Genomic DNA, 25,580 nt, shown 5'->3' on the forward strand with positions numbered 1-25,580 from the left:
CTGTATCAGCTGTTAGGAGTAAGAGGCACTATCATGTGACAAAAGGATATGTCCACTTTATACACTGACCTAAAAAGTGACACTGTTGTGGGCGACTCTGCCTTTGGTAATGTTCCTCATCACTGTCCGCTCCAGTCTTGCCTTCAACACTATCTGAGGGTCTACTCTGTACTAGACCACGTGCTGGGTCCACACTGGAAATACCACCTTTTTATGGTTAAAAAGTAAAAGGAATTATATTATTAAAAGACAAAAAACTTGTTTATGATGGATATCTTATTTTTGCATGGAATTATGGACAGCCGACTTTAATTTCAGTGTCCATTACAAAAATATCCCAGTGGCCCTCTCTAGGCTTTCTTTTCCCAGGAGTGTGTATCAGTTTCAATTATTTGTAATTTTGGTAACTATCTATTTGTACTGTACATAAATTATATCAATAACAGTAGAGAAATGGTTCAGAAGTCCTAGTTTTTTGAAGTTCAACCTACTATATTGCCTTACATTTTGTAGGCCCTCTTTCTGGAGGACAAATCACAGCAGTAAGTCTCAACATACAGTGGACAATGAGCCACATACCTACAGTTGAGGAACACTGTTTTTAAGGCATATTGATGTGAAAGGGGTTAAAAGATCCTAATGCTCAATAAGTTTGGGAATGCTGGGTTAAACAAAGTAAACATTATCGCAATGTTTAAACCAAGGTCTCAATGTCACAGGACTGCTCCAAGCCTTTATTATATGATGGTACTGGTGGAACTCCAAGAGGTGGGTAAATAAGCAGCATTTGCCAGACTTATCGGACCATGGAACCCTAATTTAAAAGACTAAGTCAACGAGTCAAATAATCAGTGTTCAGTCTAACATACCTGGGAAGCCCTGCATTGGAGGTTTCCATTTATAACTGCACATGACGTGCATCCTTTTAGTAGGGTGCTGATTCTTTAAGCTTGTGGAGGGCTAAACAGACAGAGAACAGATATATGGCCCTGAAATGTGCAGGAGCAACCAATTACTATATAGTAAGCACCATGAAAATAGGGACTATTTGGTTTCAATTTCTACATCAGTTTCAACATCAAGCACTGCTTTGCACACAGCAGACATTCAACAAAATTTGTTAAACAAATGGATAAAGGAATAAAACCTACAGAAACGAAAGGTTATGTCAATTTCAGAATGAGGGGCTGCATTGTTTTTGTCTTCATGATTTCTATTTCCATATCTAGCCTCCTAGACAGTGCTTAATTTATTTTCTTAGAACAAAAGACTGAAAATTATTCCAACCGCTTTTTGCATCATGACCCTGCACTAATCTAATAAGAGAAAGGTTACACTGCTCTTTGTAGATGAACAGCACATTAATGAGATCTCCTTGAAATAATCCCACTTCCATTATGCAGACAAAATTACATTTTCCGGTATAATTATTGTGTCAGTCTAGTTCCCAAATTTTGATATTAATTGTTTCACTTGCAAAGGCAACATCAACTTTCTAGTTTGTCAAACCTCTGGAAAATCAAGGGAAATCTCAGTTTTAAGTAGTAATTATCTACCTATACTTCTTTGGTATTCTATCTTTTGCATATTTTCCCTTTGCCAGAAGGACTGTGCAAGTTTTATTTCCTGTAATAGGTTTTAAGAAAAGAAATAATGGGTTTCTTTAAAATGTGTTTTTAAATTACATACTACTTATACTCTTCAATCCTTACTTGAGACTCTAGACTATAAGCTCTTTGAGGGTATGGACCTTGAATGTTTCACTGAAAACTGTATTCTAACACCAAAGACAATGCCTGGAACAAAACAAGTGCTCTGTAAATACTGCTGAATGAACACTATGTTTCTCCTTTCACTAAAACTAGTTGTTGTTTTTTAAATTTTTAATTATAGTTGATTTGCACTGCTCTGTCGAATTCTGTTGTACAACAAAGTGACCCAACCATACATACATACACATGTACCTTCTTTCTTTCATGTTATCCTTCATCGTGTTCCATCACAAGTGGCTAGGTATAGCTCCCTGTGCTGTGCAGCAGGATCTCAGTGCCTGTCCACTCGAATGCAATAGTTTGCATCTATTAACCCAGAATCCCAGTCCATCCCAATCCCTTCCCCTCCTCCTTGGCAACCACAAGTCTGTTCTCCAAGTCTATGAGTTTCTTTTCTGTGGAAAGTTCATTTGCGCCATATATTAGATGCCAGACCTAAGTGATATCATATATATGGTATGTGTCTTTCTCTTTGACTTACTTCACTTAGTAAGAGAGTCTCTAGTTCCATCCATGCTGTTGCAAATGGCATTATTTTTTCTTTTTTATGGTTCAGTGGTATTCCACTGTATATATGTACCACATCTTCTTAATCCGTTCATTTGTCGATGGACATTTAGTTGTTTCCATGTTTTGGCTATTGTGAATAGCGTTGCTATGAACAGAGGGATGCATGTATCTTTTTCAATGAAAGTTCTGTCCAGATATATGCCCAGGAGGGGGAGTAAAATCTTTCTCTCTCCCCCTGCAAACTCTTTTCTATGTCTCCCTCATACACACATGTGTGCTTGTACTCTGGAATACAGGGAGGTCTTCCTATATACTATGGCATTTTTTCCATGAAAAGTACATAAACCATGGAAATGTGGTGAAAATATATCACTAGAGGAGTTTGCAGTTACTGTGCACTGTGTAATGTCACTTCTTCCTCCCAGCCTTAACCTGCCCTGAGCTACAGGACAAGTTAGGAAGAAATTGTGACTCACACTTATTCCTGATCAGAGCTTGGGACACAGGGCTAATCTGTGAGCTATAAGTCTGGATAGATATCAAAAGCATGATAGGGAGTTTCCACCGTGGCGCAAAGGATTAAGAATCTGTCTGCAGAGGTTTGGACCGCTGAGGAGGTGTGGGTTTGATTCTCAGACCGGTGCAATGATTCAAAGGATCCAGTGTTACCACAGCTGCAGCAACAAGTCATGCCTGCAGCTCAGATTCAATCTCTGGCCTGGGAACCTCCATATGCTGCAGGTGCAGCCTCATCAAAATTAAAAGAATAAAAATAAAATAAAAAATAAAAGCACTATAGGACATTCTCCAACATTGCTTATTCAGTATTTTATTTTGCAACTTACTTCTTCTACTGGAAAAAAATTATTTTCCTTCTTTCACAAATTATTTATAGCTACTTAAGTCTGATTTTATTCTAGATTGGGACCACGACTTCCCCAGAGTGGTACAGGTTTATTTTATAAATACAAATCAATAGGATAATAGGATTTAGTACACTGACTTAGTAGCTCTGTGAACTTGGGCAAAGTACAGAACATCTCTGATACGAGAATACTAACAGCACCATCCTTCCAGGTTGCTATAAGGATTAAATGAGATAGATAATCCACATGGAATGCTTAGCTTACTTACATCACTACAACCTCTGAGAGGCTGACACACTAATATGATGATCAGGTACCTAAGCAAATTCATCATCTCTATAAATCTTCCTTTTATTTTCTTTCTAATAAGCCACTCTCCCCGATTCCATTCACAGAGGTGGGAACTCACAAATGGGTATGCTTTGTGGGTCCTGTTTTCTCCCTGAGCATGAATTCTTCCTGCAGAGTTTAGTCAGCATTTGTGGATTGCTTCTGGCTGGGTGATGTCATTTAGGGCACTCATTTATCTGGCCCCCTGAATTTCTTTTCACAGCCTATGCAACATTCCTCTTTCTTCATTTAGTTCCTTAAAGAGTCTTCATTGGCTGGGGACTCGACCCTTCATTTTAGTTTATCAAAAATTCCCAAGCCGAGGGGATAAGTGCTGAAATCTAGGGGCACGCTGAGCTGGAGCATCTGTGCCTGGCCTTTTTTATCTAAGCGGCTTGTTGGTAATTGCTAAGTTTTCCCTCCCAAAACAATTATCCCCCCCCCATTTCTCTCCCCACCTCCACCCCACCCCCCAATTAATTATCAGTTCTGGAATTAAACTGCTTGCCTCTCCTGCCGTTGTCATGACAACAGTTGGCCTGCACCTGCCACTGGGTGAACAGTGGCTCTTTCAGAAGAGGCAATGGCAGTTGCTGGCTCCACAAAAGCCAGGGAGTAAACTAATGTTTACCTGTCTGGGGAGAAAAGTTCCTGTTCATTCCACCTTAGGCATTTTCCTGGCAAGTTCTACCCCCAACTTCCATCTCATACAAAGTGCTTACTGGCATTCAACAAAGAAAATGAAAAAAAAAAACTTTTCTGATAAAAATGCCTAATCCCTGTTGGCTTGTCACAATTCCACACATTAACTTTGCTTATTCTCAGCCAAGATGTTGGAAGATATGACTCTTCCATCTCCTGAGAAAGGCAGTATAAGTGTGGTAGTCGAAGGTACAGGATTTTAAGCATATTAGATCTGATTGAGTTACTTTCTGTGTAACCATAGCTTAATCACTTAACCTCTTATAGTACCAATTTCCTCATCTGCAAAATGGGGATGAGAATAGCTACATTTCATATAGTTTTTTAAAAGCTCTGAAATAATATATGTAGGTCTAGCTCCTATTTAACGTTCAGCACATAAGCAGGTATCATTATCACAGCTGTTTGGCTACTGATCCTGAACAACCCTGAAGGTCAGGGCAAAGCTGGCAGTTGGTCAGTTTTAACTGGTCCTTGTCTGAATGGCAGTACCTGCGCAGGTGGGATAAAACAGCACATTGCCCCACAGCATCTAGACCAAGATGCTAGCAGCCAGGACAGCTGAGAAATGCTCCTTTGCCTACCTTCTCTGTAATTCTGTCAGCTCCTTCCTCTCTTCAGCGTTGTTCTCATGCTCAATCTCAATTTCCTTTAAATAGAATTGATAGAACCAGAGGGGAAGGAGACATGTACTCACCAAGGAAACAAAACGCTTTTCTGTTTTACAACCACATTACAACCTATGGGGAACAATGCGTAGTGGTGCTAAGGAGTGTGTATGTGTCGGGGGATGAAGCATTTATGTAAGAAACTGTTTTTCTTTTCTAAAACCTCTGCTTGTGGTTAAAGAAGTATTTTTACTTTGGGGAGGCCCACACCCATGGCATGTGGAAGTTTCTGGGCCAGGGATTGAACCTGCACTATTATAGCAGAGAGCCAAGCTGCTACAGTGACAACACCAGATGCCTAAGCTGCTGAACCACATGGGAACACCAGGAAGAATTTCTTTAATGAACCTACTCATGGTTAGGTCCCAGGTCCAAACAAGACAGGCGCATGAATACTGGTCCTTGGCAAAGGCCTCACTAAATATGGTGCCTGGGTTTTATCTCAGCCTTTGGCCACCTTTCTTAATGTTCTGAAGCTACCTCCTTGCAGTTCTAATTTTAAAGAAACCTGCACTCAATAACTCTAAACTTCATATCACCTTGCAAAGAAAAAAAGAAAGAAAACAAAACAACACATCAGCTTCTGCTGCCAGCATCTGTTACAGACACCTGCTGTAGGTTTTTGGGTAAAGAAGTAAATGCAGTTCAGCCACATAAAGTTTATTAAACAAAAAAAAAAAAGGGAAAGATCCTTGGAAGTTAGCGGAAAAATGGAATTAGTGACCTTTTGTGCCTGCCTCTCACTGAGAGGAAGTGAGAAGACACTAGAGACCAGCAGATGTCTCCTAAAATGAAAAAGACAACACTAACATTTTGGCTGTGGCTACCACAGGCAAGGGCGGCATAACCAATGACACAAAATTTATTTATTATTATTCTTAATACACAAGTGAAGTTTTGTGACTTCCTAAAATCTATAATGCTTGGTGCCAGTCCAAATGGTTATGAAGATAAACAAGGAATAGAGAACTAGACTCCAACCAGACTCTTCAGCGTCAGATCTAACTCAGGGACAAATGTGACATCAATTTCATTCTTTGACCAGCTTCTAAGAAACACCTAAAGCCTAACATCTATTTAGAAAACATTGATGCTTTAGTATTCCTTACTCCATTAACTTAGAAGGAACTAGGTATCTACTTTCCAAATTTGATTTTAAGTTAGAGGAAGGTAAAAAGTGTCAAAACAGGGGTATAAATAAGATTAAAATTAAATAAGCAATTTCCTTTTACAACTACTTTGTCTCAGTTGCTTGTTTTTCCATCTAAAAGGAAAAAACTGAAAAGGAGAGTCTTTTTTTTTTTTTTTTTTTTTTTTTGTCTTTCTAGTGCCGCACTCACGGCACATGGAGGTTCCCAGACTAGAGGTCAAATTGGAGCTGTAGCCACCGGCCTACGCCACAGCCACAGCAACTTGGGATCTGAGCAGTGTCTGCAACCCACACCACAGCTCACAGCAACATCAGATGCTTAACCCACTGAGCAAGGCCAGGGATCGAACCCATGTCCTCATCTATGCTAGTTGGGTTTGTTCACCGCTGAGCCACAACGAGAACTCCGAGAATACTTTCAATGCTTCATAAAATAACTGTTCTTTAAATATAATAATATGTGCTATTTGATAGGGAAACTAAGGCACAGGGTAAGCAAACAATTTGCACACTAACAACTCAAAAGATGTGACTATAGGAAGAGACCCATAAGATTCAAAAGTCTGTCCATTTCTTCTCTGAATAGGACAATGCTGTAGTCAAGACGTAAGTAATGGGAAATGGTATAAACTTTTTGGTACCTCAAGTGACATACAAGACCCTGTATAAGGGAGACTCACCCACCTTTTAGTCTCATCCTTGCCACAGTCCAGTCAGGCAGTTAGCATTCCTCATATAGCACATGCATTTTCATTCCTCTGAGCCTTCAGAAATGCTGGTCTCTCTGTTTGAATGGACTTCCTACCCTTTCCATCTAGAAAAGCCTACCCCCTACACCTATCCTCCAAAGTCTAGAACAAATGCTATCTTTTCTGACTCTATTCTGATTTAGTTGTACCCTCTTACATCCAACATATTTACAATCACTTTTTAGCTGAATGACCTCATTTGTGTATATATAGCCTCTCTGCAACTTGGTTTTCTCATTCAGATGAGAAATGAAGGCAATGTGTTAACCATTTATTAGGACTGTTGTGAGAAATAAAATATGTAATGTTTAAAATACTTCCTGGCACATATTTGACACTCGATAAATATTTCTTTATAATAATTTATAATAATAATAATTGTTATATTACACTTAAATGTGAAATTAAACTTGTTTATGTAGTTCTGTCAGACTAGACTTGGAGGTCTTTAAATGCAGGGACAAAGTCTTTTTCATCTTTACATCTCTGAGGCCTCACAAGGAGCCTGCCAATGCAGTAGACGGCTGAAAATGTCTGAGAATAAATGAATGAAAAAAATCCTTCTTCAACTTTTCCTGCTAAAGAAATTGGGGAACAAAACTCCTAGAGGTGAATGTTATCCTGATAAGCTCTGAGGTCAAAGACATAAATAAGGTTAGCCTGCCAAGCATCAGGACTACCTACTGGATGGCAAACCAAAGTTGATTAGCATAAAACCACACCAGGCAAAATGACATCCAAGTCTTTTCCTACTGGACCTTTTCTCTTGGCATTATGAAGCCAAAAAGGGCAGGCAGATGTATATTATAATACAGGCTGCTCCTAGCCAGCATTTCCAGTGTGAGGCAAAAGAAATCAGCTAGAGGTACCTTGGCTGAATCTTCCAGCTGTGAATGGCTTTTCTGGTTATATACCAATCTGAACAAAGAAAATAAAGTTGTGACTCTCACAAGCAAATATCTGAAAATCAATTACTTTAGCAAGAATGCTTGCTTTATTATATAGAGGCAATACAATGCATAGCATGCCTTCATCCTTCACCTGGAAGAGCAGAGGAGAAACAATCCACATCAGTGGGGGAAAACAAAGTCAGCTTAGGCTACATAAGAGGGAAAGGTGACAGCTAAGAGACTCTACACTAAAGGCCAACTTAGATGTTAGAATCTCACTTCTGTAATAAGCAGCCCTGATAGTTCTACTTCATGTCACAAGCATAAGGATAATTTGCTTTGGTTTCCAGCTAGGTCTTCTGAAATGAAAATAATATAAAAAACAAAACATAAATTTGTTCTTACAGAACAAAAGAAACCCTGTATCACTGACTTAGTCCCCTCTTATCTCTACAATCTAAGTCATCAGGAAGAGAAATGCTATATCTAAGAACATATATATGTTTATTATTTTTGGGAGGGGGGAAGAGTACCTAGTATATAGCCCCAAGAAATTTTTTAAGGAAACAAAATTGAGAACTTTAGAAAAAAAGTCTACCAAATTACAGAATCTATAAGCAGATTCTTTTCATTCCACATTTGATATAAGACTGTATTCCTCCATCCTTGGTCCAGGAATTTCCACATGCCATGGGTACAGCCAAAAAAACAAATACCAAAACAAAATTTAAAAAAAGACTGTATTCCTCTACACAGCCATATCCCAGAAAGTTAGATAGGGAGTGGGGGAAAGAAAGGCCAGTATTTACAGGGAAATAAAAACAGACTACAAAGAGGCAAAGAGGTTAAATGACCTGCCCAAGGTCACACAGGGTCCCAGGCAGGCCAAGAATAGAAGGTAGGTCTGATGACTCTTCTTGAGCTCCTACTCCTTCAGAACTCACTGCCTGTTCGATCACAGAATCAGCATGGGACAGATTCACACTAACCTCAGCTGGAGTTTTTGCCTGAATAAGAGCCAGCTCTGAAGATGAAAAATTCTACAGAAGTCCTAAGTATGGCTGTTCTTATTAAAAAGCAGTTTTCCTCTTAGTTAAAAAAAAATCCCAGAAAATCTCAATAGCAAATCAAAATTTAATATTGATCTTGCTCCTTTCTCTTCTGAGCACAAGAGTTTGAGGGTCCTTCCCTTTCTGACTTCCTCCCACTACACAATAGCTTTCAGGGCAGCAGATCTTACTGCCATCCCTTCTCCTTGAATATATATCACTTCTCAGCAGGCTCCGGCAGGAGCAGAGAAGGAGCCAATCTGCGAGGGAGCAAACACAACATCTCCCATAATAGCATAGAGAAGACAGAAAATTGCTGCCAAAAGTGTAAATTGCTTTTTTTCTTTTTTCTGGCTTAGAAAAAAATCACTCTGGGCTTCAAAGACACTCTCTTAAAAGGTGACTCTACAGTGGTTAATATCCATGTTGTGCACATTTAGGACTTTTGCTCCTCCACACCCTCTAAGGATCCTTGTCATCTCTCTGACTGTACCATCGATTTAAAGAGTAACTACTGGATGGAGGGGCAACTGGCAGCTAATTCTTCAGGTCAAAGGATGGCTTGGTTTCCTGTTCCCAGGGAGTCTCTAAAAGCACCACTTTTGCTGCTGACCCTCAGACAATACCCTGCAAAGATGAGATAAAGAAGTATCCCCTCATAATGACAGGGGTTAAGGAGAGGAGAATCAGCTTGCAGAAAACTAAGGCCACAGCATTTTGATGACAAAAAAGTAAGAACTTCCAGGTTATAGGAAGAAGATCAACGTGACCCTTGATGAGTGAGTATGAATCCTCTTGCCCTTCATTCAGGGTCACAGAAAGAAGTGGGCTGGCCTCTTGGAGACGGTCCCAAAGGTGGCTGAGGGCAAGAGCTCCGAAGCCAGGCGAGATTCAAGTCCTAGCCCTGCTACTAGCAGGGTGATCTAGAACAATTTAATCTTTCTGAGTATTCATGTCCTCATTTTACAAGGGGGATAATAACTACATCAGTAAGCTTTACCAGAAGGTTAAGTGAGAATATATAAAAAACATGGTACATAACAAGGAACAGACATAAAAAACACAAATACTTGGCCACCTCGTGTCAAACAACTTGGGAAGTCCAAACTAAAAAGAAAAAAGAAGGAAGGGCTCTAACTGGTGGGAACAGAGGAAAACCTAGATCTACTACAGACAAACACATTACAAAAGGACAGGAGTTTTCCTTTATTCCTGCCACCATGGAGAGTGGATCCAACCCAATTTTCCCTGGACTTCTGTGTAGACAGTGGGGAAGTGGATATGTGGAAAGAATAGTAGCAAAGGAGACACCAGTATGAAAATCCAAGCAGCCTTGGACCGGGAGTCTTCAGATTCATTTATATTCCATCCCTGGTACGGACAGACCCACACTTCCTTTTGTCTTTCTCACACATCAAACTCGCATTTAAACCTGTCAGCAAGACAGAAGCCTTTGGAACAAAACTCGGGTTTATTGAGACGGTAAAGTGTATAACACAAGTGAGAGAAATTTCAGATCAAAGGCAATCTGCCCTCAAGAGTTAATTGGAATAAACGTAGCCAAATAGTAGTTCAACACAAACTGAATGAAACCAGTAAGTATGAATTTAAAGAGTAAAAGGAAAATTTGATTCATCTTTCCTCTTTCTGCCAAATTGGAAAATGCTTTTTTTCAAGTGCTCATTGTACCAAAAAAGGGTTGTCTCAAATCCCAGTTCAACGGAATCCCTACTGACATCCACAGCAGCCTGGCTCAAGGGAGACAGCTTGACACCTTGGTTGATAGTAAAGAAACTCTATGCTTCGCCACTATCTTGTCAAAGTGACATGAAGGAATCTGCAGTTAAACTCTAAAGCCACTACCACACACTAGATAGTACTTCTGAAAGGAGTTAATCTCTTCATAAGGTCCCTATATTCTTCTAATCAACATGACTCGGGCATGTGGCCATAAAGACAAGATGAATGTGTCCATCCTAATCAGGCTCTCCCAAGAAAGAAATGCCATTTCTATTATGTGGAGTAGAATAGAACATTACATCTGCTGAGGTGTTTTCTTTATATAGGTTTTGTTTGAGCTCTCTTTCTAGGGCACTGCTTGGACTGGATTTTAAGAGCTACGGCTAGTTTTGGGAATAGAAGAGATAATTTAAAGAGTTTGTCTAAACTAAAGGTCTGTATAAAATGGTGAAAAATTGATCAACAACTAGAGAAGATATTGACAAAGACTCCCATGATCACTAGCCTAATCAAACTAGTCTCCCAGGCTCTAATGCTGACCTACCTTCAATTCACTTTCCATTCTACAGGCAGAGAGGACTTCCAAAATGCAAATCTACTCAGGTTAATCCATGTTTAAAACTATTTAATGGCCTCCCGCTGCCTGCAGGAGAGAGCTCAGATACCATAAGCAGGCCTATAAGGTCCTAAATGATCTGGGTTCTGCTTTCTTTCCTCTACCCTTCTCTTGTCTGCCACAAATACCTAAGTTGCTCCCCATCCCTAGAACAGCTCTATGCCTGCCTCTCATTCTGCAGACCTCCATGTATATATAACCTTTCCTGGTAGGCCTCCCTTTATCCTCCAAGATAACCTAGGAGCCCTGCCTAAAGCAGCCTAAAGTTCACTTAATCACTGCACTTCCTCCAAAGTATAAGTGCTTGGTTATACGCTTGTCTCTCTCACTGGACTTAGGATCCACAAGGGCAGGAATCATGTCCGTCTTAGTTTTCATTATTTGTTCAGTGCATAGCACAGTTAGGATCATGAGAAAAGGAGGGAGGAATCGAGAGAAGAAAGAGGGAAATCAACCACAATACAAAGGGAGCCTGTTCTTGAGAATGGCTGGAAGATGGAGTTTGAAGGGATTCCCTGAAGGTTTAAAGCAGAGAGCCTGTAGCTTTAGCCACTGAGGACAAGGAACTAGCCCTCGGTTGAGAACTACAGTTGGCAAGGGAGGCAAGCCATCAGGAGGTGCAGATGTGGGATAAGGTTTGGCACTAAGAAAGGGGCTCAGAATGTGGGGAGGGAGAAAGGAAAAAGAAGGAACTGTATTTGTTGATTTGTAAGTAAAACCAAAGAAGGGTGGAATCCTGGCACCAGTAAGGTAAACCTGGACAACTCATTTGGCTTCTTTCAATGAAAAACTTGAATCAGGTAAGTGAGTTTCAAATTGAGTTCTCAGGAACCCTAGGTTTCTGCAGCAGCCCCTCAGGTTTATTGTAAGGAAGTGAAAAAAATGTTTTTATACAGTGGAGTTCTACTCAAAGCTCATTTGAGGAAAAAAAAGGCGTTTTCTTACTAAAACCAAAGCTTGAATAGCAGTGGCCTGAATGACCTTTCTGATACCTCCCAGCCTGAACTGTCCTGGATCCTATGTGACAGAGGGGACCCACATGGACATCGCATTTAACTCTGCACACATGCCCCTTCATTGTGTACACAGAATGGCTATATAACATTTCCAAGAGCCTGTTCTCACTGCTTGAGCAGAAAAACAGCCAAAGTGAGTAAACCAGAGTCCAGGTCCACTGCAAGGCTGAGGCAGCAATAAAATGTATTTTTATACTTCATGTGGTGAATGAGAAGCACAAAGAAACTTTTTAATTTTTTTCTAAACAAAGTTTTGTACACCTATGACCTCAGATTCACTGTATAGGTGTCTTTAGTCAGACACAAAGATGCTGCAGATCAGAAATAAAGAATATTGAATCCAGGAGGTCCCGTCGTGGCTCAGCAGAAACGAATCTGACTAGCATCCATGAGGATGCAGGTTCAATCCCTGGCCTTGCTCAATGGGTTAAGGATCCGGTGTTGCCATGAGCTATGGTGTGGGCCACAGACACAGCATGGATCTGGCATTGCTGTGGCTGTGGTGCAGGCCAATGGCTATAGCTCCGATTCGGCCCCTAGCCTGGAAACTTCCATATGCCGCAGGTATGGTCCTAAAAAGACAGGAAAAAAAAATATTGGATCTAGAGTCCATTTTTAAAAAGCCATCCAATTCTAATAAAAAAAGAACAATGCAAAATTTTATCTAGTCAGTCCACCTGATATCTAATTACCATTCAAATATAGTGCCTACTCATCTTAACAATGTATTCTGAATGTGCTAAGGAATAAAGCAAAGCTACTGTCATTACATACTTTAAAGCCTACCTTTATCTGAAGGTTACAGACAGGAAATGGCATAGATGAGGAAGGAGATGGGAATCTTACAAAATAAGATCTTCAAAGCCCTGGCTTAAGATGGAGATCCCTTTTCTGTGCTGTTCCTTGGCTGTCCATATTTCATGGAGCATTAAAAGGCCACAAATGTCACTCTACTTCAATTCTGAGAACAGACAAACAACAATAATATGATCTTACCTGGGTCCTTCCTCGTCGCCCTGAAAGAAACAGAAAGAAACTGCATTAGAAATCAGCATCAGTAAAAGCTGATTTATATTACTTTCTTTTCCCTCTTCTCTCCTAACCTGAAAGCAAGGCTTCTACATTTATTGTAACAGAGACAAACCAGTAGGCATCTAAGGGCTAAAACAGGGCTAACATAATCCTATGTTCAAACTGCCCAGCAGAGATGAACTAACAATTTGCCCTTGCAAGCAAAGAAGTGAATGCATAGACCTAGGAGGCCTAAATAATAGCCCTGCCTTTTTATTTGTATGGCTGGCAGTATTTAGTTCTGAGCAAACTGAGAGCCCAAAATAGTAGCAGGTCTTAGGCAAAAGCTGACCAGCTCCAAAAGCATCAAGCTGTTTCCCTCAAAGACTCACCTCTTCTTTGGCCTAGCATTTTTTTTTTCTCCAAACATAACACAGAAACTCTAATAAAGAACACACTATGGTGCAAAAGGCTCTGAACTGGGACTCAAGAAAGGAATTCTAGTCCAAGCTCTGTTATTTATTAGCTATGTGCCCTTGGGCAAGCTAGTTAATTAATCTGGACGTTGGTCTTCTCCTTTGTGAAAGCGTATTTCTAGCCATTTGATGAACCTCATAATTCTTTAGCCAAACAATGGCTTTTTTTCTTTTTCTCATGCACTCTTAACAAAAACATGTGAGGGTGATTTTTCCAGGTACTGTATTCTCTGAACCTAACTTTATCAGTGATCACAGCAGATTTCCTTGAGCCTCTTTTAGTGACCAAACAAGATTTTTCAAATGACCCTCAAGCCTTTTTCCAAGGGACTTCACTCATCTTTTTGGCAACACATGTATCTTTTAGATCCTCCTCTTTAGTCATTCCGGATTGGGCTCAAAAGAGACTGTGTCTCCTAGTTGGGAGGTAACTCCCCAGAGAACTGACTTGATTGAGGGGCTGACTGATCAATTGATCCTATAGGTAGGTATAAAGGAGAATGAGATCTGGATTCAGACATACTGGGTTCAAATCTTGACTCTATTATTTGCTTGCTATGTTACTCTGGACAATTATTTTGCCTCTCAACTTCAATTTTCAAATTTGCAAAACAAGGGGTGGAAATTGCTCTGTAACACAGGATGAGTATGAGGATTAAGTGCAATACTGTGTACAAACGTCAAGCACAGAGACATAGATGCACTTAATAAAGGTTATTATCAGTATCACTAATAAATCAGTATGATTCCTTAGAAGCTATTTAATGACAGTGCTGAGGGGAAAAGATTTAAAAATCTATCATGCTCTAACCTTCAAGGAGCTCCCATTCAGGAGCAGGGGAAACAGACAGAAAATGAACTATCACTAAATGTCTTAGGGGCTCTACCCTAAGAGAATGCTTTGAGAGTCAAAAAAGAAATGACAAATAGTGCCTTTTCTGGAGCAGGGGAAGAAGGCTTCACAGAAAAGGTGACACTTACACTGCCACTTAAGGTATAAGCAGGATTCTCCTAGGTTAACAATGGAAGAGAAGTGGGACGAGCACTGGACCAGCAAGAGCAAGGGGCACAGCAATTCACTTTTTTTTTTTTTTAAGTGTGTTTAAGGAATTTTGAGTTCTATGAACTAGATAAGAAGGATGTATACGTGTATGCCCTGGACAGGGGATTGTGGGGGTGGGCAGTGGAGTGGAGCTGAAAGGCTGGGATTGCAACAGGGTAAGGGGAGATGGCCAGGCACAAGGTGAATTAGAACAGATTATACACCGGAGGGTGGATAAAAAGGGCATTTTTAGCAGACTTAAGAATTTGCAATATTGGTAAGGGTGGTAATCACCTGTACTCTAACGAGAGAGAAGTAGGGCACGTGGTATAAGCAGGGTATGGGGATGGCGGGAATCTTCTCTGCCCTTTATTTGACTGGCATGTGCTATGAGAACTGTAATTCAGAAAGAAAAATTCATATAACTAAATTTAATATGTTACAGAACTATCAATGATGTAATTAAACCTCAACACAATCTTTCAATTATCTTTGGATGTTGAAACAAAAGTATCTAGGAGAACCATGTAGGAAAGGTATCCAAACTTTCTTCCATGATTTAGAGTGGTCCTCCACTCTCACATGTTTTGGTAGGATGGTTCAGAGACAGGCTTTCTGAGTTAGAGAAACATGGCTTCAAATTCCAGTTCTTCAGAAGAGCTTTTGGCAATTAACCTTCCCAGGGTTCAATTTCCTCATCTACACATGGAGATCCTGATTCTTACCTCACCAAGTGGCTATGTGGGTTAAAATAAATGAGAGAATGTGTATAAAAGTAGCTCTTAAGAGGTGTTCAACAAATGGTGGTCATTACTGTACTACCCTAAAATGTTAACTAGTAACATTTCTAGGGAGAGTGGGGAAGAACAGAGAAGATGGGGCACAGGACTCTGTTTTACATTCATCCATTTCTGCTACTTACAGGTAAATGGTTACTTTCAGAAACAATAATCACTCCCACCAAGCATGGGGAGGACCAGGGTGAGAGTTTCACTTTTGAAGAAATGAATAAATAAAGAACAAAGACATACATATAATTATTAAGCAATTTTGAACATGTCAGCAGACATTCAGAGGATTGCTAATCCTTACTAGTAAAAGCTGTGTCCATGCTCTTCCCTGAAGATGCACATTCTTGTTCCAAGAGCCTAGCTAATCTCATCCATCCTTCAGGTCAAGGGTCACTCAGAGTTTTCCTCACTGACAGACTGGAGTAACCCTACTTTGTTCTCCACATCTATATGGGGAACACTTCTGGGCTAATTGTTAGAGCAGAAAATTGAGAGTACCAGAACCACACAGTGGCTCCCTCTTTGGATTTCAACTCCCTGAGAATAGAAACTGTGTGGTCATCTCTTTATTCTCTGCACCCAGCACAGCACAAGCCATAGTACCATATCTATTCAAGAGGGGAAAGAAGGGAAGGCAAAATATAAGGATTTAAGATTAATTTCTACCACCATTATGAGTAAATTCTGGTTTCAGACAGTATTAGAACTGAAAGTCTTTAAACACCAATTTGCGTTTAAATGACCTGTTAGATGAAGCAATGCTCCCAAATCCCTCTGTAAAATATCCTGAATGCTCTTGTATGTTACACTCTATCTAGTACAACCTTTCATTTCTATATCCACCAGTAAAAAAAGGTTCACCAAGAATCAAACTCGTTTGCTCCTGAGCCTGCTTATATCAGATGAACTTGTAATTATGATAACACATCTTATTAAATTAAAAAAAATGAATGCAAGCGAGAAATGTTGTTCCATGAGTTGTTGTTTCCATGAAAATCAAATTTAACACATCCAAAACATTCAATAAAGATGAGTTACTTAAAAATTGCTGTCAATTTTGATATAGGTGAGACACGTAAAATATTAGAAAAAATAATGCATAAAAACCTAGGATTCTATATTAAACTTTCTTCAAATGTTCTCCTCACTTATAAACAGACTGATATTGGACCTTATAAATGGTGCAGTATGGGTGTAGTTTATACCAGAAATATGACAGTCTACTCCAAACAGAAATCCATATTCTGAAAGGAAAGTCCTTGACTTGGAATCAAAAAAATACACAGATAGGTATTTCAAGTTTATAATAAACGTTTAGAGTATTCAAGTATCATTTATTTTTCTTTTTTCAGCTGTCCTACAGTATACGGAAGTTCCCAGGCCAGAGGTAAAATCCAAGCCAGAGCTGCAACCTATGCCACAGCTCCAGCAATGCTGGATCCTTAACCCACTACTCCAGGCTGGAGATGGAACCAGCACCTTCAGAGAGACAAGCCAGATCACCAACCCACTGCGCCACTACTGCCAGGAACTCCCTCAAGTATCATTTTTAATGGTTTAGTCATTTGAACTAAAATTTTCTATGATTATCTCACTATATATTGCTTTTTTTCTTTTTTAGGGCCACAGATGGGGCATGTGGAAGTTCCCAAGCTAGGGGTCTAAATGGAGCTGCAGCTGCCAGCCCACACCACAGCCAAAGCAACACAGGATCTGAGCTGCATCTGTGACCAACACCACAGCTCATGGCAATGCTGGATCCTTAACCCACCGAGTGAGGCCAGGGATTGAACCTGCATCCTCAGGGACACTAGTTGGGTTTGTAACTGTTGAGCCACAATGGGAACTCCCAAAAGTTTAAAATATCCCGTTAAGAAAAAAATGGCATGATGGGATGACGGTATTAACTATATTGTGGTAATCATTTTGTACATCTTAAACTTACATATGTTAGACATTAATAATATCTCAACAAAGCCAGGGTGGGGGACAAAGAAACACACACACAAATAGAACACCCAAGGATAGCTATTCACTTAGTGTGCTGTCTTTACTTTCTGCTGTGTCTGCAAGTTTTAAATATACTATGATTAAGAAATAAAAAACTGTAGTTAGTTGAAGAGGGAAAAGAGCATATCTTATTGAAAAGAAGAAAGACCACAGTACATATTACTGGTATTGAAACTCTTCCTCTATCCTATATTCTATAAGATGACCCAAACAGATATATTAAAAACACATTTTTAAAAAGAAATGTCAATAGGAAAGCTTGTAATTTTTGGACTCCTTCAACCAAAAGCTCTGTTATTCTTCTTGACCTAATCAAATTCATCTGTACTGAAGGTTTCTTAAAATAGACACACTGTGTTAGTGTTCTGTTTTTAGATTAATCCTCATGAATCAAAGGCAAATAGCACTTGGGGAATGGGATAGCTAGACATGTTGTTTTTATCAGCTTTTCTGAGGTATGATTTATAATACCATAAAATTACCTGTTTTAAGTACATATAAGTAAGTAAATTCAGAATTATGCAACTATTACTACAAACTTTCTTAAAATATATATATATACACTCACAGATATGAAATTATCTTTTTCCTTTTTAATTTATTTAAAAGCATATGATTTAAGCTAAAATTATAACTGTCTATGTTTGTACCATATGTAAATTATACATATATATATGACATATATATATATACACAAAGGATATGGAAAGGCAGTCAATTGGCCTATATGGTTTCAAGCTATCTGCATTTTATGTGAAGTGTTACAATATCAATTTTAAGTAGAATGAAAATTTAAGAATATATATTATAATCCTTATAGAAACCACTAAAAATAATGCAAAGTAATAGAGCTAAAGGCCAATGGATATATTAAAATGGAATTAAAATAAGTGTTTCAAAAATCTAAAAGAAAGCAGGAAAAGACAATGAGGAATAAAAACAGAAGAACAAACAGGAAACAAATCATAAAATGGTAATGTTAACCATGTTAATAATAACATTAAATGTTAATGGACATTACATTTCAATTAAAAGGCAGAGATTTTCAAAATGGAAAAGAATAAGAACCAGCTATATGCTGCCTATGAGAGACATAACTTAACAATACAGATAGACTGAAAGCAAATGGATGGAAAGAGATATATCATGAAAATAATAAGCATAACACTAGACTGGTTCTACTAATATTAGACAATATTGAGACAAAGCATATTACCAGAGAAAAGGAAATGGTTATAATGATTAAAGGGTTAGTTCATCAGGAAGATTTAACAGTCAGAAGTACAGACATAAAAATCAATAAAAACATAACTTATCTGAACACATAACTGATATTTAACAGAATAATACACTCAAACAACAGAATACACATTCTCTTTAAGTGCATATTCATTCACCAAGAAAGACCATGTGCTAGGCCATAAGAGAAGTCTCAGTAAGTGTTAGAAGACTGAAATACTTCAGAATAGGTTCTTTGATCACAGTGGAACTAAATTAAAAATGAATAACACTCATGTCGCAACAGAAGAAAGGGTGGGGGAAAAAACTGTAACTGCAATGTATACATCTAAGGATAACCTGACCCCCTTGCTGTACAGTGGGAAAATTAAAAAAAAAAAAAAAAAGAATAACAGTAAGATATGTAGGAAATTCCCTAATATTTAGAAACTAAAAAATTACTCCTAAAAAATTAACAAAAAGAAGAAGTCACATGGTGAATGAAAAAAATTTTGAAACTGAATGTAATGAAAATACAATATAACCAAAGTTGTATGATTCAACTAAAGCCAATGATCAAAGGGAAATTATTCCTCTAAAAATTTTACATAAAAGATGAATGTAGTAAAATCCATGAACTATGAAGCTGGAAAAAAAGAACTATGTAAACTCCAATAGAAAAAAGCAAATATAAACAAAATAGAAAACAAAAGAGCAAAATTAGCAAATTCAAAAGTTAGTTCTTTAAAAAGACTAATAAAATTAGTCAGACTGACAAAGGAAAAAAGGGGAAATCACGAATTATCAATGTCAGAAATGAAAGATGGTTACCATTCTAGAGGCTACGGATAGTTTAAAAATAATTGAAAATATTATAAATGACTTTGTACTGAAAACTAAGACAGATGAAAATGACAAACTCCTAAAAAACTACAACTAATGAAAAAAATCTATCTCTATAGTAAAGAAAGTGAACTGGTTATCAAAAATTTTCACATAAAGAAACTCCAGGACAGATGTTTTGCTGGTAAATTCTACCAAATACTTAAGGAACAAATAACACCTATTTTCATAAACTCTTCCAGAAAACAGATGAGAAGGAAGTACTTCTCAGCTTATTTTCTGAGTTCAGGACAGCCCTAATGCCAAAGCCTGACAATGACACTATAAAAAATATAAATTTAGAAGTGAATATCCTTCCTTAAACACAGACATAAAAATCTTTAACAAAGCATTAATGCATTGAATGAACACAGATAATATATAATGACCAAGTGGGAATTTATCTTGGGAATGCAAGGTTGATAAAATATTATAAAATTAACCAAGGTAACCAACCATCCTAACTGAATAATGGTGAAAACCCACATAACCATTTAAATAGATACAGAAGAAACATCGTACATACACCACATTCATTCGAACTATTGTTCCCCACATCTAATGTGTCATTTCTCTGGCTGCTCTGCTTTCAAGATTTTTTCTTTGTCCCTAGTTTTTAGATGTTTGATATTGATGTGTCTAGGGTGGATTTCTTAGGTTTATCTCACTTAGGTTCATTCAACTTCTTAAATCTCTAAGTTTATATTACTCAACCAAATTTTAGAAGTTTTGAGCCATTTTTTCTCGAAGTTTTTTTTCACCCTATATTCCTTTTCCTCCCTTTACCAGACATGTGACATGAATGTTAAATCTTTATCATCCCGCAGGTCCTGAGACTCAAATTATTTTTCAATCTTTCTGTTGTTGTTCAGTTTAGATATCTATTGATCTGTCTTCAAATTTATTGATTCTTTCCTTTGTCATCTCCATCAGTTCAACTGTTTTTCAATCCTTCTTTCTTGGCTGTTCAGATTGGAGCAAATATTTTCAAATTCACTGATTATTCCCTGTCATTTCCAATTTGCCACTGAGCCAGTCCAATGAATTTTTTGCCAGTTAATGCATTTTTCAGTTCTAAAATTTCATGTGGTCTTCCTTTGTATCTTCTATTTCTTCTGAGATTTTTTCATTTTTCATTTTTTCCATAGTGTTTGTCATTGCTTATTGAGACATTTTTATATGGTGGCTTTAAAATCCTTGTCTGATAAATCCAAAATCTGTGTCATTTTGGTGTTGGCATCTACTGATTTTCTTTTTCATTAGAGTTGAGATTTCATTGGTTCCTGATATAAAGAGTAACTCTGGACTGTATCCTGAACATTGTAAGATATGGTTCCCATTTAAACCTTCTATTCTAGCAGGTCGTCAACCCATTTAGGTTCAGAACACATGGCCTAGATCACTTTTGTGGCTTGTGGTTCAAATATCAATGGAACTTATAAAGTTTCTGCAGCACTATTCTGGTTGGCCCTCTCAGATGATGGTGCTCCAATCTACAGTCTCTGTTGTGCTGGCTCAGGAGGAGGAGGGGCATCAACTCATCACTACAAAGTAGGAGGGGAAGGTATGCCTCCACCCACTGATTCAGCTGCGAGGAAGGCATTGCTTAGTTAAAGTTCCATCTACAGTCCCCATGGGGGCTTTAAGACCTCTTCAAGAAGATAGAATTCAAAGCCTCTGGCAAAGACAAGAAATACCAGACCCTTATCATCACCCATCAGTCTCACTGCCCCCTCCCCTACCTTGAGCAACCTGGCCTACTCCTTCCTACCTCCTACTAGAAAAGGTATGTGGCCCACTCTTCACCCTACCCCTGCAGGGGCCTTATATGCCCCCAACCAACCAGCAAGTGTATCGTAAGAGCCCTCTTTCCCCAACCAATCAGCAGGTCAGCAGGTATATCCTGAGACCTCTCCTCTCCTCTCCCTGGGCTATAATACAGTCATGACCACACGCCCAGGGTCAGCTCTCCCTGATCATCAGGAAGTTGTCTGCTGCACTTGCAGCATCTCTTATCTCAATAAACTCTTCTTTCTTTTTACCTTGCTATGCTCAAAAATTCTTTTTTTCCGATTCACATGCACAGACCACTACCTAGGGGTGCTATTTCCTTCCTATCACTGCAGGGGAGGGGTAAAAGTCAAGAGTTTCACCTTCAACCTCCATGGGAGGTGGGCACTACTCACTACTGAGAGGGGCAGGGGCAATGGTAGAAGTTAGACTTTTACCTACAGGCTCCAAAGAGAAAAAAAAAAAAATGACACCTTGTTACTATAGGTTTCACCTCACCAGCTCCGCTACTATGGTACCAATATGCAGTTTTGTTCATGGTACTCATCACCAGAATAGGCAGGTATGGATAAAAGGTTTCTCTACAGATGAATCACCCTTTTCCTAGTCCTTTGGCTAGAGAGAGCAGGCTTTTTTGGAACTTTCTTTTTTCTGTGCACATTAGTGCTTCCAGTTGGCAAGGCACCCAGGCCAGGATATATAGGAGGCAAGAAACCACCCCCTACCCTGCCAGGGAACTCACTGCTGTGTGGTTCTTCATATCCCAAGATCCCTGGTCAGTCTGCCATCTTTCCTCCATTTTTGAGAGTCTTCTGGTAGATGACTCAGTATCTTGCCAAGAATTTTTGCTGTGATTAATAAAAGGAGTAAAATAATGTGTTTACTCCATTTTGTTCAGAATCAGAAGGTGCAATTTGTTTTCAAATGCACCAAAGCTAAAATGCAATGAAGGGTAGAAGGCTGGAAAGATGGCTATATATATAAAATGAATTAAGTATAGTAAAATGTTAATGGCAGAATCTTGGTATAGGTATATAGCAATCTTGGTGGAGGTATACAGGTATAATCAACTTTTGCAATTTTTCATAATCAAATGTTTGTGTGTGGGAGGGGTCTTTTGGTCAAATTAAAGATGCAGGTGATTTAAAAAAATCACCATACAAAGAGAAGGAAAAAATTCCTGTTGAGTGAAAGAGAGCTATTGGAAATTGCTCTGATCAATAAGTTACCCGATTATCTGGAAAGAGAGGCTATTAAACGATAACAGCTCTGTGTAAAAGCTCTAGCTAACTGAATGCTACTTCTCATTTTTAATAGCTGAGTTTGTCCACTGCTTGGTTCTTAGGCCTTGTCATCTTTGCATCCCTAGGAGTAATTCCATCAACGTTAATAAGCATAATGCAGTTGAGCTGCTGAAGTACATAAAAGGATAGTTAATACTGGAGAGGGAATTTATTTATTTATTTATTTAATTTTATTTACTTGAAAATAAAAAAGAGAGGAAGACCTCTCTAAATTCAATGTTTATTTTTGTAAAAAGAACCTAATCAACACACGGAATAAATATGGAGGGTATCAAAATTTGAGGGGAATTGGGACATAGGCCAGTGATTCCTTGAGTTAACTCTGGTTGAAACTTTTTGTTTATTAAGACACAAAGTGACCACCTCCACAGAAAAAAAAGGTCTTAGGAATGCAAAGCTGTCTAGGACACTGATTCTCCTCATTCTTCCCAAAGACACAAACAGGACATTTGGCATACAGCATATAGTCGGGAAAAAGCACGGGCACAAGAACAGGACGGGCTGAACCCTGGTTCTCTTTTCCACTAACTAAACGACACTAGGTCAGTGTCTGCAGTTCCTGGCATCTCAATAGCCCAGCTGTAGAGTGGAGACAATGAATGCTGAAGTAAGGATTAAACGAAATGATGAATATAAAGTGCTCTCTTACCAATCTAGAAACTCATTCAGGCACGCACCTCTTTAATTCTGGGGAGGATGAATTGAAAAGATCAAGAGCTACTCTAGTTCATTCAGACACTGATGAAAATTAATCAAGAACCCTGGATGAGTGAAGAAGGTACTGTCCAATGGTCTCTTATGTTTCATGTTAGGATGGCACAGATAGTACCTGCCTCCTAGTTTGTAACTCAGGGCTTCTGCTCACTGGTTTATTGGCTAGGCTCTACAGAGACAAAGCAAAACTGTTAGTTAAGGCCTGAGCTCACTGAGTCAGCAGGTATCCTAGAAAGTTCACAGGACTCTCCTACGTTTTCTTCTAGGAGGGCCTACCCTAAACCTATCTGGAATAAGCTTGACCAGAATTTCAATATAATAGTATGAAATCTGATGAACAACAGCCTCTCCCTAGTGGTTGAAATATTTCACATTTTTTAAAAACAGCAATAATAAATGTATTTTTGTTGTTGTTTTTAGAAATAGATTCTAAATGCCTGAATTTATTTATTGTTTGGTAAAATGCCTGAATTCATGGTTTGGTAAAATGCCTAAGATCCTTTTATTCCTGTTATAAAATAACAATGAATGTAGTAACTAAAATTTGTACAGTGATTCAACATTTATCTTGGATCTTTAATTCATACTTTTTTTTTGTTCCTCACAATGCCCTAGCCCACAACAGTAATGCCCCCAATTTATGCAGTTAGTTCCATTAAAAAAAACAGCCTGAGGCACCTTTGCGCTACTCACTGAATCAGTACAGAATCTTTTATTTGGGCCTACTTTATGCTCCACTTCCTGATTTATTCTCATTCAGCCCAGTTCTCTTCCCTATGATGACTTTATTTATAGGGTCATTTTCACAACTTGGGATCTATCAATTGCCCTCTTCTTTGGCTCTGATTTCTGGCTTCCCTCATTAACTGTGAATAATATTTGCCTCATTGATTATACTCCTTTAGGTCATGGTAAACAAATGTTTTGCCAGGCCCAACTGCTGAGTACAGGCCCTTGCAGCCAATACTTCATACTAGTTTATACACTGGTGTAAACACGTATACCCTATCTAAGCTTTCGATCCATTCATGTTCAGGAACCAAAAGGGGGAAATTTCTAGAGTTAGCAAACATGGCAGTCAGTTTCCTAATTCTCCAGCTCCTTATTATTATAGGCATTTATTTTCTTTACCTCTGCCTTTGGCTCAGCTGATTCATTAGAGGTATCAAGTTGTTCCTTGGCTTGGGCCATCTGAGTCATCAACCTATCCATATGGGATTGGATATCTGCCAGGATCTCAGTCACATGGGCTGTGGCCATTGCTTCCTGGATGTCCACCAGATGAAGGGTCTTCTGCTCCTCATCAGCAATCACTTTTTGAACTTTCTTAAATTCCTGCTGTATAAACACCTTCATCTGGTCCCGGGTTACCTGCAGAACACAGACAAACAAGAATAAGTTGGACATACAAAGAAATAGGAGGGTAGTGCTATTACTATAAGTGTTAAGAAGCCCTGGCCAAATAAAAACCAACCACAGGTCCTATCTGATCCTGAAGTTTTAGGAACCTCCTCTGAGCAATGTTACTCTAATATCTTTGATGAATTTCTTACCAATCTTTTTGGGTTTTTTATTTTTTATTTTTTTTTTGTCTTTTGGCATTTCTTGGGCCACTCCCGTGGCATATGGAGATTCCCAGGCAAGGCGTCTAATAGGAGCTGTGGCCACCAGCCTACACCACAGCCACAGCAACAAGGGATCTGAGCCGTGTCTGCGATCTACACCACAGCTCACGGCAACGCCGGATCCCCAACCCACTGAGCAAGGCCAGGGATCGAACCCGCAACCTCATGGTTCCTAGTCGGATTCGTTAACCACTGAGCCATGATAGGAACTCCAGGAAATAATTCTTTATCTTTCCTTTTTATTTCTTTTATTTTTATACCAGTAATACATTTATAAATTTATTTAAACACATTAAATTTATTTAAAGTCTACTAAACTTTAAAAATTTAATATATGAGTGTATATTGAAAAAAATGAAATTCCTCCTCTCTCTCCATCCCAATACCATTTGCCGCCTCAGAGCATATTTACTGTTAATAGTGTGATACATATACTTGCAGCCATTTTTCTATTTTAGTTAAATACATATACAGGCATACCTTAGAGACACCATGGATTCTGTTCTAGACACCACAGTGAAGTAATTATCATAATGAAGAGCGTCACACAAGTTTTTTGGTTTCCCAGGATATATAAAAGTTGTGCTAAAACTATATGTAATCCATTAAGTATGCAATAGCACTATGTCTACAAAAAGGACATACTTTAATTTAAAAA

At 38.7% G+C, this 25,580-nt stretch overlaps 1 protein-coding gene across 2 annotated transcripts in view; it reads right to left on the reverse strand.

The window, feature by feature from the left end:
• Positions 1-25,580, reverse strand: part of TRIM44 (tripartite motif containing 44) — a 103,546-nt gene that overhangs the window by 34,386 nt on the left and 43,580 nt on the right. For both annotated transcript variants that reach the window (XM_003122865.4, XM_005660994.2), the window contains exons 3-4: positions 24,429-24,668; positions 13,055-13,074 (exon numbers count right to left, since the gene is read on the reverse strand). In XM_003122865.4, coding sequence (XP_003122913.1) covers positions 13,055-13,074; positions 24,429-24,668 — 260 coding nt within the window. The remainder of the gene's footprint in view (positions 1-13,054; positions 13,075-24,428; positions 24,669-25,580) is intronic.

This window comes from Sus scrofa, chromosome 2 (genome assembly GCF_000003025.6).
Source record: "Sus scrofa isolate TJ Tabasco breed Duroc chromosome 2, Sscrofa11.1, whole genome shotgun sequence".
In the NCBI taxonomy this organism is placed as follows: Eukaryota; Metazoa; Chordata; class Mammalia; order Artiodactyla; family Suidae; genus Sus; species Sus scrofa.